Source organism: Centruroides vittatus, unplaced genomic scaffold, assembly GCF_030686945.1.
Source record: "Centruroides vittatus isolate TY-2023 unplaced genomic scaffold, ASM3068694v2 scaffold_324, whole genome shotgun sequence".
Lineage (NCBI taxonomy): Eukaryota > Metazoa > Arthropoda > Arachnida > Scorpiones > Buthidae > Centruroides > Centruroides vittatus.
In genome coordinates, this window is record NW_027122701.1 from 1,911,584 (window position 1) to 1,930,390 (window position 18,807).

At 27.5% G+C, this 18,807-nt stretch overlaps 1 protein-coding gene across 23 annotated transcripts in view; it reads left to right on the forward strand.

Annotated features, from left to right (window-relative positions):
• LOC136988275 (cell adhesion molecule Dscam2-like) overlaps positions 1 to 18,807 on the forward strand; it is a 62,168-nt gene that overhangs the window by 21,297 nt on the left and 22,064 nt on the right. For 21 of the 23 annotated variants that reach the window (XM_067286139.1, XM_067286158.1, XM_067286137.1 and 18 more), the window contains 8 exons: positions 1,004 to 1,123; positions 1,211 to 1,381; positions 1,560 to 1,707; positions 7,775 to 7,923; positions 10,998 to 11,132; positions 14,744 to 14,902; positions 15,162 to 15,232; positions 15,303 to 15,540. In XM_067286139.1, coding sequence (XP_067142240.1) covers positions 1,004 to 1,123; positions 1,211 to 1,381; positions 1,560 to 1,707; positions 7,775 to 7,923; positions 10,998 to 11,132; positions 14,744 to 14,902; positions 15,162 to 15,232; positions 15,303 to 15,540 — 1,191 coding nt within the window. Of the gene's footprint in view, positions 1 to 17; positions 79 to 164; positions 456 to 1,003; positions 1,124 to 1,210; positions 1,382 to 1,559; positions 1,708 to 7,774; positions 7,924 to 10,997; positions 11,133 to 14,743; positions 14,903 to 15,161; positions 15,233 to 15,302; positions 15,541 to 18,807 lie in introns of all 23 variants that reach the window. The other 2 variants (XM_067286143.1, XM_067286136.1) reach the window with 2 other exon arrangements.

An 18,807-nucleotide genomic window follows, 5' to 3' on the forward strand; every position in this document is an offset into this window, starting at 1 on the left:
AATCTTTTAAATTTCAGCTCTCACTCTGTATCTGTCTAAAAACTTTTTATTTTCTAATACTTCTTTACCTTGTTGCAGGTATAAAATTTTTTTAACTTTCTACAGTTTACACAGTTTTTTTTAAAATAAAACATATATAATTTAATGAAACAATGTTTTTTCAGGTCTAGATCCACCTAAAATTAAACAGTTCCATTTTTCTTCTGATATACAACAAGGTCAAAGAGAACAAGTCACATGTGTTGTCATACAGGGTGATTTACCCTTACATTTTAAATGGCAGAAAAATGGTATCAATATTAAAGAAACGGGAGAAATAAGTATTAATAAAGCAGATGACTTTACTTCACTTCTGACACTTCATAAAGTAAATGTAGATAGTATTGGAAATTACACTTGTATTGTCACTAATGCTGTAGGTTCTGATATTTACACAGCATCCTTGGTTATGAAAGGTAGGAAAGTTTCGATAAAACAATGTTGCTGAATTTGTAATTTAGCAAACCTTTGTTGTGGTTTTTATTTATGTATGAATATAAGCAATAAAGTATTTTACCAATCATTTTGTATAGTTCACTTCTCATTTCCTGAGTTTAGCACTTGAAAATGTGGTGTTTTCATTTAATTTTAATTAATGTAATTTTTAAAGGTAAATATTGTAAGTTAGTTAATTCATAAGGTTATTTATGAATGTATAATTTATTATTTAAAATACTGATGAAATAACGAGAAATTTTTTATAGAAAATAGAAATCATATACGAAATACGTAAGTAAAGAGTTTTAAATAGATATATCCTAATATTTAATTTTATTTGCATTATATTCATTTAACGGCATTAAATGGCATCGTTTCATTCGTCACCATTTATTTTTACACGTTTGTGACAAGTTTATTTTAAAGGCGCTAAAATTGATTACAAGCATCGATACGTTTGTTAGCTGACTGGGTAATCGAAAGTAACTTTTAAAACTAATTTAACAAATATAACTTTCGTTTTCAGTGCCACCTCGATGGGTTAAAGAGCCGACAGACATCGCAGCTACTTTAGGTTCAAGATTGACTATCGATTGCAGTGCTACTGGTTATCCGCAACCTCAAATTACTTGGGATAAATTGACAGGTACGTAATTGATATTTTGAATGTGTTTAAATTGTCGAATTTTAGTTTTATCGCAGTTAAATGGATTAAAATTATTATTAATTTCAGATCGAAGCGAGCATCAGCTTCCCGTAGGAAGCGATAGTCAAAGGACTTTAGCATCGAACGGTTCTTTAACATTTTTGAGAGTCGACGAAAGTGATAAAGGAGTATATATTTGTCAAGCTTATAACGGAATTGGAAACGGTTTGCAGAAAAAAATTCATCTAACTGTACATGGTACGGAAATTCATCATTAAAGTTGTTGGGATATAATATATTGTAATAAAGTATGTTTATTATATCAAGAGGATGTGACTTTTCACAATCATTTTAAATTTATTGAGCTGACTCGCCTTCTATTTTTGGAACTGCTAAATTAGTTTAACTTGATGATGATTAATGACTTTTATTACAGTTGCACCGAAAGTGAAAGGCGATTTTTCCGTTATTACTGTACGTAAAGGTTTCACCGCTCATTTGAAATGTGAGGTGTTTGGTGAACCGCCCCTCACTATAACGTGGAAGAAAGAAGATACAATAATAGCTGGAGAAAAAGGTTCCAGGTTGGAATTATTTAAATTTTCTGAAATAATTTTAAAATTAAATTTTGTATTAATTAATAAATAAAATATTTATTTTAATTAGTATATGTTGATTTAAATGGAAATATTTTAAATAATTTTAAACTATAAATAGATGTTTTATTAGCTTTTTTCTTTAAATAAATTGCTTGAAATTTTTTAATAAAATATTAAAATTTAACAATAGATTTATTTTCTAATTTTAATTCTGAATTAATTAAAATAATCATAAACAGGATAATTTTATAATAAGCTTACAAGAATTCTGTAGAAATTGCATAACTTCTTATATTTGAAATTGTTTATTATACAATTTTCTTTTAATTCTGATTCACATATATTATTCAACATAAAATTCATAATATGTGAATATAAATAAATCAATAATACAATATTGATAGATTTTGTTATAAACCTATATTTTAAGTCTGTATATTTTATTTTGCTGAATGATGATTATGTTTTTTTCTAATTTTTATCTGGTTTTCTGTGGTGAGTAGTTATCACTTACCTATTGGCATTACTATGGGTATGTTAATAAATAAATTAAAGAAATTTGATTCCATATAAAAACGAGATGTACTGTACATGTGCATAAAGTTTATTTACAAGAATCAACAACAATTATTACCTAAAATGCAAGTTTAAATAATGACAAAATAAATTTTTAAAATCTTATTAGACTAAAATAGTTATAGTGAACAAACAATTAAAACTCGTAATATATAAATAAATTTTTAATTATATAAAATGAGTCTAATTTTTTTGTTCAAACTGTGAAAATGTTTGTTGAATAGTAGTACTGTACAGTACTGTACATTAATATAGAATTATATTAGTTTATTTAATTTCATTTTAAAATTGGAGAAGTGTGTTTTATATTAATTGAAATATATTTTCTCTTTTATGATATTTATTATTATAAATATTTAGAACATTGCCAAAAGTTTTTTTTAATTTAAAAAAAATTATTATTTAATTTTAAACTGGAAAAATGCTTTCCTTCTTTTGACAGGCTTCATCTAATTATTTATTAAAGAATTAAAAATATCTCAAAAAATATTATTCTGCTTTCACCTTACAAATTCAGAGGAATAGTTTCATGTATTTATAAATAGTTTAAAAATGTCAATTTTTTATATTATCTTGTTGATTGCTTTGAACTACATTGAAATAATAATAATATCATCCAAATTATGATATTAATGAATCAAATAAAAATTCATCGGTCACAATAAGCTATTTGTTTGTTATTCTGTCAGTAAATAGTCTGAATTTTAGCTATTTGTTATATTAATTCAGAGAGTATTTTTCCTTTGTTTTCAAAGAATATTTAAAATAAACTTTAAAATCAAATTCATTTATTATATGAATTTTTATTTTAATTTGAAAGATTTAATTAGACATAAGATGTTCTTCAACATCATTCCAAAATATGTATAACTTCTTGTATCTTGTATATTTGCTGATTTATCAATTATGGATTTTAGATTTTTATTCAGTTTTTTCAGTTATTTCTTGAAATTGGCTTGAAAATTTTGGAGTAGATTTTTGGCACAAATGTTTCTATATATATTGGAACAGAAATAGAGGGTAGGAGGTTCACATTTACAAATTGTGAAAATAAGCTCCACCCTAATGAATATGTTAAACAAATGGGTGCTGATGTGTTAAAATTTGTTAAATTATTATTACCACCTCTGCCAGGTGCACCTAGGTTCTCTAATATATTTAAACATCTCTGATACTATACTCAGTCTTACTGAATGAAGATTGTGGGATACACAATCTTCATTCAGCTTCTAGCCACATGACAAATAGTCTCTGAGTTTACAGATTTTCAGAAGTGGTCACCCTACTTGCTGTGCTTATCAAATATAAAAATTATGAGTCTATGAAATGATAAAATCAATAAATAACATTCTGATTACAACAAATAATGCTTTTCATACTTACTTTTACAGAATTGATTAGTATATTAAGTGGTCACAATAAATAGAGTCTATTATATATTTGAATGACTCATTCACTCTAATTTATTAATTTTAATAAATGATTTAAATAATATATTATTAAAATAAAATAAATCTTTTAGAAAATGATTAATAGAGCAATCAAAGATCAATCATTTAAAAGTTGATTTTTTTTCATAAATCCAATTTAATAAATCTCAATTTTACTTTTCTTTAAAAAAAATTAAAATTTAATAAGATATGTCATTAAATCTGAATTCTAAAATCTTAAATAATACATTGTACAGAAAAATAATAAAGTTAAACTTGTTCCTAACTTCATTTTGCAGAAAATATCAAAATATTCACTCAAATTGATTGGTTAATCACATTTGCCAGTCTATTAGCTTATAAATTGGTTTTACAATACCAATCATCATTTTACAAGTTAAAAGAATTACAGTATGAAGTATAAGTAATTTTTTTAGAGTACAGTATTGTAATATCTTGAAGTATCTAATAATAATCACTGTTTTTAAAAATAAATGGTTAATTGTGATAATTCTTATAAAATATTAAAGCAATACATTATACATAGTTTTTAAACCAGTTTAAATTAATTGTTAAATAATAGTTTAAATGATATCTGAAACTTTCATTTAATTCAGTTACAAGGTTTTTAAGATATCTAAATTTGACTTTAAATTAGGTTTCTGATTTGGGAATTGGGAAATTCAAAATATTTCTTGTTTCAAGTCTCAGGAAAAACGTTTTTACAAATCTGAAACAGAAATGTCTCAATTTAATTTTATAAGTGTTATTTTATTCATTTTATTAAAAAAATAATAATAGAGTATTTTATCATTGTAATAAAATTTTAATCATCTAAGTGATGAAATAGTTTAATGATGGCAATAAATATAACATGAATCAATGCATAAAATAATGAATAATGGTTTTTAAATATAGTACAATAATATCATATGATTTGTTACACTTGGTTTACAGTCATATTAAACATCACAGACAGTGTCTACAGATGTAAACTATAGACTCTGCCACAGATAATAGATATATTTAATGTACTTACACTTTGAGTCAGTTCATTCACATGGTTATCCTTCTTATCAGATAATTCATTAGTTAAATGCAGTTGCTGATCCAGGATTGAAACATTGGGGCACATGCCCCATCATTTTTAGAATATGCACCAGTTGTTAAATCTACTTACAAAATTCTTGTATAATGTTAAGTTATATGATTTTTTAAAAATTAATAATTGGTCTAGATAAAGATATGAACACTTTTATAAAGATATGAGGTAACATTTTAATTATTTATATTATATAGTATCCCTTGTGTCATTTTTTTTTCTGCATTTGTCACTGGTTAAATGTAAACATGTGTTTTATATATGTTAATTTTCATATATTTTTTTATTATGTATAATATAATATTATAAAACTTTGGTTATTTTAATCTGAGTTTGATTATTGTTGTTATCATATTTGGGTAAATTAGCATTTTAAAGATCTTTTCATATAATCAGCTAAATATGTGGCTAATAACATGCAGTTATTATCACTTATTGTTAATTTAAGTACTCATTAAGACTAATATGTTTTCAATACAATAGCTTAAATTTCTGAAATTTATTACTTTAATTATATATCTAGGTGGTGTTGAAGATGGTATTGACAAACAATACTGGATGCATTATATTATTAATTAATCTTCAAGTTATACAACTATAATTTTTTAGCATGTTATTTTATAGTCTTGCTCACTTTGTTATCAATCAATTATTGTTTAAGCATTCAGTCCTAAACAGGGCCAGATTTAACAATTAGAGGCCCATGGGCACAAATACGATGGGGCCCCCCTTTAAAAGTAGGCAAATTTGATGATTTAGAAAATTTACACAAAATACTGTACTTTCAACTAGATTTCAACTAGGAAGACGTAAATTTCATTTAAAAATAAGGTTATTGTAGACATACATATATTTTATTGTGTAAAACTAATTATTTTAACTTAATTAAAAAATACCTGTGTAAAATTTTTTTTCCAAAATTTTTTGATATGTTTCATAGGTTTTTTTTTGGGTTTGGTTTTCTGTCTGTGGCCTTCATTATTAGGCCACACTAGGCTGTCATGATAATAGGAAAAAAAAATTATGTTTAAACATAGTTTTGTGGGGGCCCTGGCACTGGCCCCAAATGCCTTTATGTAAATCCGGCCCTGGTCCTAAAGTGATTACAATAAGTGGATTCTACTGTATATTTTTGAAACTATTAAAAATTTTAAGTTCTTTTTTTTTGATATGTCCTTTTTTTTCAGAAAATAGCATAATAGGTATCAGTTTGTTGTTTGCTAATCCTCCTTCTTTGCATTTTCTTAAATAAAAAAATTAAGTCTGTCCAGAGCAAAAATCAGTTATTGCCTTTTATGGTAAATAACACTATCTGATGGATTGACATATGTGATGTAGGATAGTGGAATGAAAGAAGACTTTCTTGATAGATTTTTTATTATTTATAAGAGCATTTTTCATCTTGATGTTCAAACAGCAGAAGTACATATACTTGCTGTCTAAATGTCAGGGTGTAAGATTAATACAGTAGAGAGTTGTTAATCGGAACACTGGTAATCGGAATCGCCGGTAATCGGCACGATTTTCAGTTGGACTGTGTCGTGCTGAATCAAACGTTTTTGATACTAAATTTACTTCTAAAGTATAATTTTCATGTTTTTATATTCTTCAATATATTTATTTTGTTTGTACAAAATGCAGAAATAATTTTTAATGATACGATAGCCTTGATTATTATTATAAAAATTTTTGTTAGGCTTAAAATCGACGAAAATTCAACACGAAGCGACACGCAACAGAGAAAAATTTGAACATCGGACAGGTTAATGTATTTTTTCGTACATAATGGGTAATCGGAACAACCCCAGTCCCCAATTGATTCCGATTTTCGACTCTCTACTGTAGTGAAAAAATGATCTTATTTTTTATTATATCAAGTTGTTGATCTTCAATATAACATTTTTAAAAAAAATATTTAGGAATTATCGTATCAAATAATAAAACTATATTGATAAATGGAAGAATTTGCAAGAAATGTATTTTATACATTATCTAATACAGTTTCTTTACTATGATTTATATAATATTTATTAAATTTAAATAATTAAATGTAAAGTTTTATATTTAGGTTTTTTTTTCTTATTACAGTATTTTAATATAGTAGAATCTCACTTTAATGGCTCACCAAAAATCATTTGTTGTTCTGAGAATCCATTATAATGCAAACAATGGATTTCCCTCACACTCAGGAAAACATCCTTTATTCAAAAAAATTTTTTAACCCCCCCCTACATATAAGAAATATCTGTATTTGAAATTCTTCAGTCTCTTGAGATCTCTATCCTTTATTCTACAGAAAAACATGTTGCAAAATTGTACAAAATTGCCATTCATATGTACAATGAAGCTGATGGAAACTGTATAGCACAAAGAGGAAAAGTACATACATATGTTTGTTAGCACTTCACTTGACTTCAGGATTTCACCCATCTTGGTTTGTTTTGATACTGCTTTTTCTGCCTATTGAGTACAACAACTGGAAATAGCTTCCTGCCACTAATCAATATGCTATAGGAGGGTGCTGGTGTGTGGCTGCAAAGTTAGCAATATTAATTGTTGAGAAAAATGTGATGTTTACAGTTGGAGCTACAAAAATAATCTATTGTTTTGAGTTACAGATCTGCTAAAAAGAGGTAAAATTACATTGATTTGGTGGGACTGGAGAAAAATCCATTATTCTAAGAAATTGTTGTTTTGCTATCTGTTAAAATGAGATTTTACTATATTATAAAATATTTTAAAAGGAAATGAATGTGGTTAACTTATTCTGTTATAATTAAATACTGGTGCATCAAAAAAAAATTTACAAATTTTTAATAATTAATTAGTTTTTGTTAATTATAAAACAAAATATATTAAAACATGTGAATTTTCACATTAAATGTATGATATTTTTTCTTTAATGTTTGTTCTATTGTTAAAAATAAATTTTTTTTTTTTTTAGATTTGAAACTTTACAAGAAAATACTGCAAATGGAGCTATATCTGATACATTAATTAATGATAGTCAGAAGAATGACACAGGCATATATACTTGCCATGTCAGTAGTCAATTTGGAGAAGCTGAAGGGAAAATACAGTTGGTTGTACTTGGTAAGTTGTATTTGATAACTAAGATGTTGATTTAATTCTTTACAATGATTTTATTAATGGACTGCTATATTTATTAATGGACTGATATATTTAACAATACAAACAAGCATGATATCATGCTTGTTTGTATTGTTAAATATATCAGTTTTGAATAAGAATATATTTTGAAAATGATTTCCTAGAATAATTTTGTTATTTACTAAAATTTTAAAATGATATGTCTTGAATTTAATTATCATTGTGCAATATTAATGATAATTAATATTGCTCTTTTTAATGATAAAGAGATATAAATTTTTAAAGGTCAGTATTTAGTCATATTTTTACTATATTTATAATAATGCATTTTTAATAAAAATACATATTTTGTACATTTTTTACTGCACAAGTTATAATTTAACTTAAATTTTCAATGTAACATAAAATATATGGTATTTTTTCAGCATTAGTAAGACATTAATTTTTAATTATGTTAAAGTATAAAGAAAATTGTTCTTCATATGGAATTTTGTATCATATTAAAATTTTAATTCAGTAACTGAAACATCAAATTTATGTCTAATGTCATGAAGTAAAATAGTTAAACTGTAGATCTTTACATAATTTGCTTTTCTTAAATTAAAATTACATTTGGTTATTTAAAATCATTTACTATGTTTTCTTGGTTTTAGTGTGTCATCAAATCCAATGCACTCTTGATTTTCAAGACATCAAACCCAAAATAGTTAGCTTGTGATTGTAATGTTCACCTTATTTCAAAAACACAGTCACAAAAAATTAATGTATTTAAACAGTAATAAATGCATTTTATTTACATGTTTACAGTCCAAAAAAATTATTCCAAATCCATATAAGAGAACATTTTATTATTTTTTTTGCAATTTCTTTAGTTATTCATAAGTTGTGAAATATAGCTGAAATTGAATTTCCAATTTCAAAATACTGATTTACAATATAGACACTTTACATTGTTTTTGATAAAACAACTCATGCTAAAACTAATATATAATATGTTTCTTAATGAAATATTTTGAGAAATATCATAGTTTGCCAAGAAGATTATTATGCAATTTATTTTAACATGTAGATGTTTGTAAGTACTGAATCTATGAACTCTATTGAAGTATTTGTGATTATATCAAATTTTTTTCCTCAATTCATAATGTAGTTTTTGAAAGAACTTTTTTCCTTCCCTCTTGTGAAGTGTGAAGTTGACCTAATGAATATTTGGCAATTTAAAACTTGTATTATGAATTCATCCAACAGATTTTCCTTTGTCTAAAGTTATCAAGAGTTTTTTAAAAAGCATGAAAAATCCTTTACATGCTGTGCCTATTTATCTATTATTGTTTTTTTCTTGGAAACTGTACACACATAAAACAGGTGAGAATTAAAGATGAGGCATATATATCAGTTTAATCCATGTTTTAATTTATATTATTATAAATTCCTACTTAACTTTCATCTTGAAAGCTGATAAATTTTTGAAGAATTATTTAGAGGCTGACTGTCCATTTTATTGAATGTTAGAGGTCTACACTAAATACAGTAGAGAACTGAAAATCGGAATCAATTGGGGACTGGGGTTGTTTAGATTAGTGATTTGTTCCAATTACCGATTATGTACGAATAAATATATTAACCTGTCCGATGTTCAAATTTTTCTCCGTTGCGTGTTGCTTTGTGTTGAATTTTTCTCCGTTGCGTGTCGCTTCGTGTTGAATTTTTGTCGATTTTAAGCCTAACAAAATTTTTATAATAATTATAGAGGCTATCGTATCGTTAAAAATTATTTCTGCATTTTGTACAAACAAAATAAATATATTGAAGAATATAAAAACATGAAAATTATACTTTAGAAGTAAATTTAGTATCAAAAACGTTTGATTCAGCACGACACAGTCCGACTGAAAATCGTTCCGATTACCGGCAATTCCGATTTACCGGGGTTCCGATTAACGAGTCTCTACTGTAATAAGGTGAATATTTTGAATATTTATATCTTATTTCAATGTACTTCTCTTTTCCACTGTTGGGTCCCAATATATTGAGTTGAATTAACTTAGTGTTATCTTTACAAAGTGTATGTAATAATCAGTTTTTAGGTCTGACAAACTCAAACAAAATAGGTAGAGATTTTTATCCTTTCTTTTGTAGGAAGTCTGCAATCATCTTTGTTTTCTTTTTAATGATAATTAGTTAAATTTAAAAATTGTCTGTTTTATTTTGTAAATTTCCAAGTAGTGTGATTTGTTTTGCTTTGTTTGCGTAATCACTGTTACATAGTTGTCTAGAGAGAGGGAGAAATATTTTAGTAGCTGGTGGATCTGGCACAATAAATACCTGGAAGTTGACCAATCTATGCAGATAGAAACTGACAAAATTTGAGGAGAGAGAATAGGATCTGGTAAGAATTGAGGATTGACTGATTTTCTAGTCTAAAAGCTATGATGTGACTACTGCTCATCTGAAGACTGAAATGCAACTATTTCCTCCTCTTCTCTTCATTTGTCTCAAGTTTTTCAAAAATCTTTCCCCTTGGATACCATCTGCAAACCCTTGTTGGCAGATAATCAATTTGCCTTTCTTTTTGATTAGATCCTCAAACTGTCATTGAAAGTTTACAGAAGTTATCTGGAGATTGATACACATTCTCAAGGAAGTTTCCTCTCTCTGTGTCTCCTATTACAGAGTTTAGAAAAACAATTAACACTATCACCCACATACAGTATGTTGTTGTCTCATTTGACATAACAATTTTCTTCTTTTTGATTTATGTAAACCCACAAAATGTTTGAAAGTCATTAAATTCTATATTAACTGATGCCCAAAAATTCCTATGTTGTAGTGGGGCAAACCTTACTCTATATGCAGTTCCCATATTTGTGCCATTTTTGTAGAATGTAACCTCAACAAATATGGAGCTGCTTCTTTATATTTTAAATGTTCATTTATGTTTGTTTAGTTAACATTAAATTTAGTTTATTTGTTTTATCACAAGCATTAAATTTACATAGTAAATTATTGATTGAATATAGTATTATCAGTTGACAACAAATTTTCATTTTTTATAGAACCACCTTCTCCTCCTCGAGGAATAAAAGTGAATGATGTTACAAGTCGAACTGCAAGATTAAGCTGGCAGTCACCTTATGGAAATAGTGATAGTACTGTTGTTAATTATATTGTAAGATATTGGAGAGATGAAGGTAAGTTTATCATTATGTACTATATTAGATAAAAAATTAATAATTGATGAAGATTACAAATACATACCGCATTTTCTTAGGCAAGAAAGTTTTAATATGCAGGGTTTAACAGATAACAGAAAAGTCCTGCATGGTGCATCCCACTATGGCAATTCACACCATAGATGAAATATCATGCATTTCAATTGTATTGAAATGAAAAATAAAAAGGAAAACTTTTTGGTAATAGCAAAATATCATGCTATTCAAAAATTTAAATTTAACAAAGTAGTTTTTTTAGTACAAAGAATTAATTTGATTGTTATCATCACATTATGTCTATTAATTAACATTTCTTGAATTAAGTTGATAGTAATGTTTTGTTCCTAACTGATATTGTGAACTGTACTAAAATTAGGTATTAAGTTCTAGTCACACTAAAACTGTCATCTATTGTTACTTTGGCTTGTTTGGATGTTTCAACATGCTCAGACACTTGAAACAGCTTTTTTAGCAAGAAATTATTTGTGACATACATTACAGTAAAGAATTTTTCTGTCTTAATCTTCATTAGCACTGTTATCAAATTGCTATAATGCAAATAAATTCTTTGTTCTGGCTATATTGGTGCATACAAGCTGGTTTGCAGAGAATTATGGCACCAAAATCACACCTTTTTTCCACAAGAGAAAAACTTCAAAAGTTTAAGTTAAGTTACAGAAAATATAACCCCTGCAATTATATGTAATAATTTCTGATCTACTATCTGGAAATATATAGCCTTGTTCATTTGAAAAATTATTACAAAAATACATACTCAGTTGATGGGCCTTTTCAGGTCTGGTCAGTCCTACATGCCTTCCTTCTAGATCACAAAGTCACACTGTCTCCCACTTTAAATTTTTTATTATCTCTTTCTGCTCAGTGCTGGATGAAAACGTTTGAAGTTGAAAGTCCCACTTTTTCCTCAAATTTTTGGATTTATCTGACTTCACCAATCCTGGGCTTGGAAACTGCTATTAACGTGACAACAACAACAACAACAACAACAAAAAAAGGCATCATTCCAGCTGGAAATGTAGATTCGATCTCCTCTGCCCCATGGTGTTAGCTGATTCAGATGTCCTGCAGCATCTACCTTGTCCAGTTCAAAACAAAGGATGGCATTAAGCCAACTGATAATGGAGACAAAGGGAAAGCCGTGGCTCCAATACTCACCACTTATGACAATTTCTTGGGTGTTTGTTTTCCTTTTTATATACCAGTACAATATCTAAGATCCTTGCTTTTCATAACTATAATATGAAAGGGGGCATAGGATTTGCCTCCTTTCATATTTCATAAGCAAGCTTTTGTTTACTTTTAACTTTTGTAGGGAGGTATAGGTTGTATAGTAAAAGAAACTTCTAATGATTGGTTTGAGATTTTAACAATTGTCTCATTTGTTTTTCAGTACATCCAAACACTAACAGAAAACAATTTCGCATATCTTCATCACTCAACTTGCAATTAGTACTACAAATTTACCCCTCAAAAACTGGTGCAATAATATTGTAAAAGCAAGAATAGCCCAAAAAGTACTATTATTATGAATTTTTCAAATTGCATATCCTTAATTGATCATCCTCAAGTGATTTTATATTTATCATTCAGTTATCATCTGAAGTGCTGTAATGTTTGCAAGCAATTTGCATTGTAATAGTCTGCAAAACATTTTTTATGTAGCAATCTCTGGGTAAAGGATGTAACAGCCTTGCCATTAATGATCCTGAGGTGCAAAAACTAAATGGAAACTGACAACTTTGGCAAAAGAAATGGTCCATTTTGATCATCAAATAGAATTATAATGTGCAATCCAAAATATATATACAGTCAAACCTGTTTTTATGCGGGGGATAGGGACCGCATTAAAAAAAACGCATTAAAAAAATCTCACGAAACTTCACGAATGGCTGTAAATAATAGTTTTCGCAACACAATTAAAAAATAATTTTTTTTATGCGGTCAACAGGGACCGCATAAAAAAAGTCTCACATAGAAAATAACTCAAAACCGTACGAAATAGAATTTATTGACAACAGATGTCAGCACTTGACTGCATCGTCTGGTCTATCGTCTGTTTTTACATATTTTTGTCCAGGTGGTGTTTTGTTGACTTAAAAAGTAAATTATTTCATTTTTCGCATATTCATGCAATAATATTACTATAATAAGTGCATTTATGCTATAATAAGTTTATTTAGCTATAATAAGTCAACGTGAGACATGACGAATCGCACGAGACTAGTCGCCAACTATACCGCACAAATTAAAAATTCGCATTAAAAAATCGCACAAATAAAAATCGCACATAAAAAGAGCGCATAAAAACAGGTTTGACTGTATTTTCTTGATAGCTAACTACCAAAACACTGTTTAGCCTTGAGAGCTACCAAAACATTATACAAACAACCTATAATAATAATAGAACAAAATGTAAATTAAAAATTTTCTGGAGATCAGCAGAACTCTGATGTTGTGATCAACTTGTTGAAAAGCAGAAATACAACTAAAATATCATATATGATCCCAAAGCATAAAGTTTCAGGAAGGCATACAGCTCTTATGTTCTATTTGCTGATCAATATCATTCAAAGCATAAATTTTCAGAGCATTGAAACTTTGAAGCTTTCAATCAAGGTATATTTTAATGATCCAAGCCAATAATAAATTACTGAAGAACCAGAATAATATTGTTCAGCAAGCAAATAAACTCCCTATTTCTTTCAAATTGATAAGAAAATATCTTTTTCAAATATCCAAAGAATCATACCTTATTACTATTTAACCATTTTCCAAAAGAAACCTGTCTGGAGTGCACACAAACCACCAGATGACAGAGTAAAGTTTTCATATATATATTAAAATTGTTTGCATAATAAATATACTGTATAAATGTAAATCTACAGTGAACTGAAGCAAAGAAAAATTAGTTTAAAAAAAATTATGAAATAAGAAATATGCCAAATATTCAAAATTTTGTTTTATAAATTTTGCAAACTATTAGTTTAAACAGTAGATAAAAAACATGTGCAGCATATTATTTCAGCTATAAATTTCTGCTGTCAAATTTAATCTGTATAAATGTAAATATTGTGCTCATTTTAAGTATACGTTTTGAAATTAAAATAATGCATAGCATAAAATGAGCATGTGTATATTTTGAATCTGGTTATATTTTATTCCATATATCTCTGGAAAAAATGATTCTATTTATTATACAAATGTTGTTTGAAGATGACTATAGATTTATTAGTCAACACCATTAGTTTCTTGAAATAATTTATGCTGAACAAAGCTGTATTTGTATTTTAAAAACAGTTCTTATTGAAGCATAAAAATTTATCAACATTTATAAACACTAATACTGACTTTTATCTGTGCAGTGATTTATTTCAGATGAGAAGATTTTGCTCTACCTCCTAATAACAAAACATTGTTGTTTGTAATTTTTACCAATTTAGTATTAAATTTAATCTTTTATAGAAAATAAAAAATAAAAATTTAATATATTAATTAGCAACTCAATCCCCATTATAATTTTTACTGTTTCCTTTATTTTCTGATATCTATATTTTATTATTTTTCTATAGAATCTAGAAGTCAGTTGCACCAATTAAGTATTCAAGTTACTTCTGCAACTTTAAAAGATTTGCATCCAGGCACTTCTTATGCAGTTCAAATTCTAGCAGAAAATGATGTAGGTGCAAGCACTCCCTCACGTTTAGTGCATTTTCGAACAAATGAAGAAGGTAAAGTTCAGAAAAAAGTGAATAGAGATTAATGTTATTATATGTTTTTGACAATACAATATCAACAATGATTTTATATAACTTTTTATTAAAAAAAAATGATTATTTCTGTATGTACTTTTTATCAATATAAAAAAAATAATAATATTAATTAATGAAGAATAATCAAAATTCGAAAATGTGTAAAAATATGATCTAATCTCATTTATTTTAAATATTGATAATTTAATTCTTTTTAAGAACAAATAATCTTTTTCAGCTCCAATTGGTGCACCAACAGATGTAAATGTAGAGCCTATAGGATCCAGAACTCTGAAAGTGTCTTGGAAAGTAAGATAAGTTGTTTGCTACACGATTAACAAAATATGATCGTTATTTTAATTTTTTCCTCCATTTTTAGGCACCTCTTCTTGATCATCGTAACGGTATCATTAAAGGCTATTATGTCGGTCATAAAGAGTCTGATTCATCACAGCAGTATCGTTATCAAACAGTTGAAAAAAGTGGTATTGATCCTGAATCACTTCTTATTGCTGGACTTCAAAAGGCTAAAGTTTATAATGTAGTTGTAAAAGCATTTAATACAGCAGGATCTGGACCAGAATCACATCCTGTTGAAGCTTATAGTCTAGAAGGAGGTATGCCTCAATTCTATTATTATTGTCATTACATATTTCAATTTTCTTTCTTTTATCATTAATTAATAAGTTCAATAAATACAGTGGAACCTCACTTATGAGCACCTCACACAACGAGTATTTTGCATAACAAGCAAAACAAATTGTAAAAATTTGCCTCACTTAACGATGGTTCACACAATGAGTGAAGAGGAGAGGGGAAGTTCCGAATTGTGCACATGCGGCGTGCTCCATCAGTCTGTGTTTAGCACTCCTTCCACTAGCATCTTAGTGTCGCTTGTGATCACATATTTTTCCAAACTTGTGTTCACACATATTACTTATAAACATCAACAACCATAGCCTGTTATATAATAAACAAACCAGACAATATGCCAAATTCTTGGGTCATTAAATTTAATGACTGAATTAAAAGTTAACTATTTATAATTATTAAATTTAATACGAGATGGAAACATAACTGCCTACCTCTAGTCAAATTAATTAATTTCTAATATTTAATTATAGCATTTACATAACCCAAGAATTTGGCATATCATTTGTAGTGTTTATCAAACATATTAACTGTGAATTTTTTTTTTTTTTTTTTTGTTTGTTTCTGCAAATCGAATTCTCATTCCAGGATGGTTCATTCTGTGCTAGAAGAAAAGATGATGATGATTCACGCTCTTTAACAGTGCATATTGTACAGTATTCTTTTTGAATAAACGTTATACGTAAAAAACATTTGAGCATTTTTTCAGCGTGGAATGCATTATCGTATTTTACATTAATTTCTATGGGAAAAATTGTTTCGCTTAACGAGTGTTTCGCATTACGAGTAAGACTCTGGAACGAATTATGCTCATTAAGCGAGGTTCCACTGTACAAATAACCATTGTGTCTATATTATGCAAATAAAAAAATTAAAAGCACTTTTGTTAAATTGTTAGCTTTATGTTTAAAAATATATTGAAAATTGCATGCTTTTATTTTATAAACATTAATACATAGTGTGATTTGAATTTAATTTGAGATATTTTTAGAAATAAGTATACATTTATTTATCAATTACAATATACTATAATCAAAGTATGATTTAGAGTTATAAAATACTGTAATAAAGCAAGTTTTTTGTTTTCTACAAAGGCAATAGAAATAACTTGACATACTGTGAATACAACAATAAATAATACATCAAATAATTTATTTTAGTTATACAACTCAAACAAAATATTTTGGACATAGTAAAAGAAAAAAAAGACAATAAATTTGTTTACAAAAATTATTGTATATTAAACAATAACCTTCATTAACTTACTTATGCAAACATTTGTGTTATTTGACAAAAAAAAAAACTTCAGATACTTTGAGTTATATCACCTTTTGCCTGTATTACTGCATTTACATATTTTAGGGTCTTATTAATACAATATTTAACACTCATCTTGAGTAATTCCATTCCAGATTTCCTGGATTTTTTTTTATGGAAGCCAGTTGAGATCTTTTTTCCATTGGAAGTTTATGGGTAAAAGATCTAGACTACTAGATGACCAACTCAACACATTAATGTTATGATTGTAAGCCATGCCCTTGTTTCATCAGATTTGAAGGAAAGCTTTCTTGAAGGATCTTCTGATATTTTTCTGAATTCACTGTTTCATTGATAAAATGCTGTGTGAAAATCTTGAGCAGTCATGCAACTTCATAATTGTACAACAGAATTCCCGGAATGCATTATGAAATTAAAACACTCAAAGAATTCATGCTTTCTTTGGATTGCTTTTGATGCATCTAATTTTGACCTCCCATTCTTCACTATAATTAACAGGAGTTTTTCTTAGTGTAATATGTCAATATGGATTTTTCTTTTTAAGCTATTATTTTACCTGATTAAACTAGTTGGATATATTTGCAGAAACTTGACAAGTCTCTTTAGTAATTTATTTATTAGTGAATGAATTCTATTCAATTCACCAATTCTGTAAGGGATGCTCACCAGGTTAGGTCTCTTTGATAATTTTGTACAAGAACTCTAGATTGGAAGCTGCTACAATTTTTGATTATCCTGGATCAATGTTGCTAGCTTTCTTGTGTTTTTTTTTTATATAATAAAGTTGATTTGAAAAATTTTTTATTTTTTTACCTTTGTAGCTATTTGATGCAAGGACTTTCCCTCTTCATGAAAGTTTACAATTATTTTCATTAATATCATACCTTACTACTATTTCAGGTGCCATTTGTTTTAGTAATTTACACTAAATGAATATTACTATATATGTGTAACATGCAAGTTACAACTAGATTATATCCAATAATAATAAAGAAGAAACATTTCATTTTCAGCAGTTGTCTTTTGCTACCTATGATTTCTTGAATAATTTTGCAAGCATTTGCACTCTTATTGATATGGTTTAACACAACAAGTATGATTACAAAAATTATTCCTTCATTTTGTATTTTGCCATCTTTAAAATAAAACTCTGCTAATAATTGAGATATCTAAGATGTTTTTAGTTTGACTTGTAGAATTAAATTCTTTTGTTCATTTGAATTTAATAATAACCTAAAAACAACAGACTCCACACAATACAGGCGAATTACAGATGTCTTCCAACACTACACATTATTGACATCCTGTATTGCAAACAAAATATAGGAACATATTGAAGAACACAACATTCTTACAGAACAACTAAAAGGTTGCCGTAGAAATCATGGGATGCAAAGAACAGTTAACCATAGATTCATTCATTCTATGGCAAGCACACAAACATACACAAGGCATATATAGACTACAGAAAAGCATTCAACAGCATTCCACACATGGCTCCTACATATTCTACACATCTATTACTTATTGCATTCTTCTAAAACACTATGCAGCACTGGAGAACACTGCCTCTTAGGAATCATAACCCTTCCATACAAACAAACCAAATATTCATTAAGTGAGGAATTTATCAAGGAGATTCCTTGAGTCCTCTCTGGTTCTGCTTAGCCCTGAACTCATTATCTAATATGGTTACAATATCAGACATGAAAAAACAACACAGTTTACATTGTCACATCACATGTACTGTACATGGACAATATAAAACTTTATGCATCCACACAAAAACAACTTCATCAACTCCTAAAAATCACACATTCATATTCCAAGGATATACAAATGGAGTTTGGCCTAGACAAATGCAAAACACTTCACAAAGAAAGATGATTTTGCACTTGGAAATGGAGATGTTATTGAATCCATGAAAGAAGGCGAGTTCTAATTTAGCTTGTTGG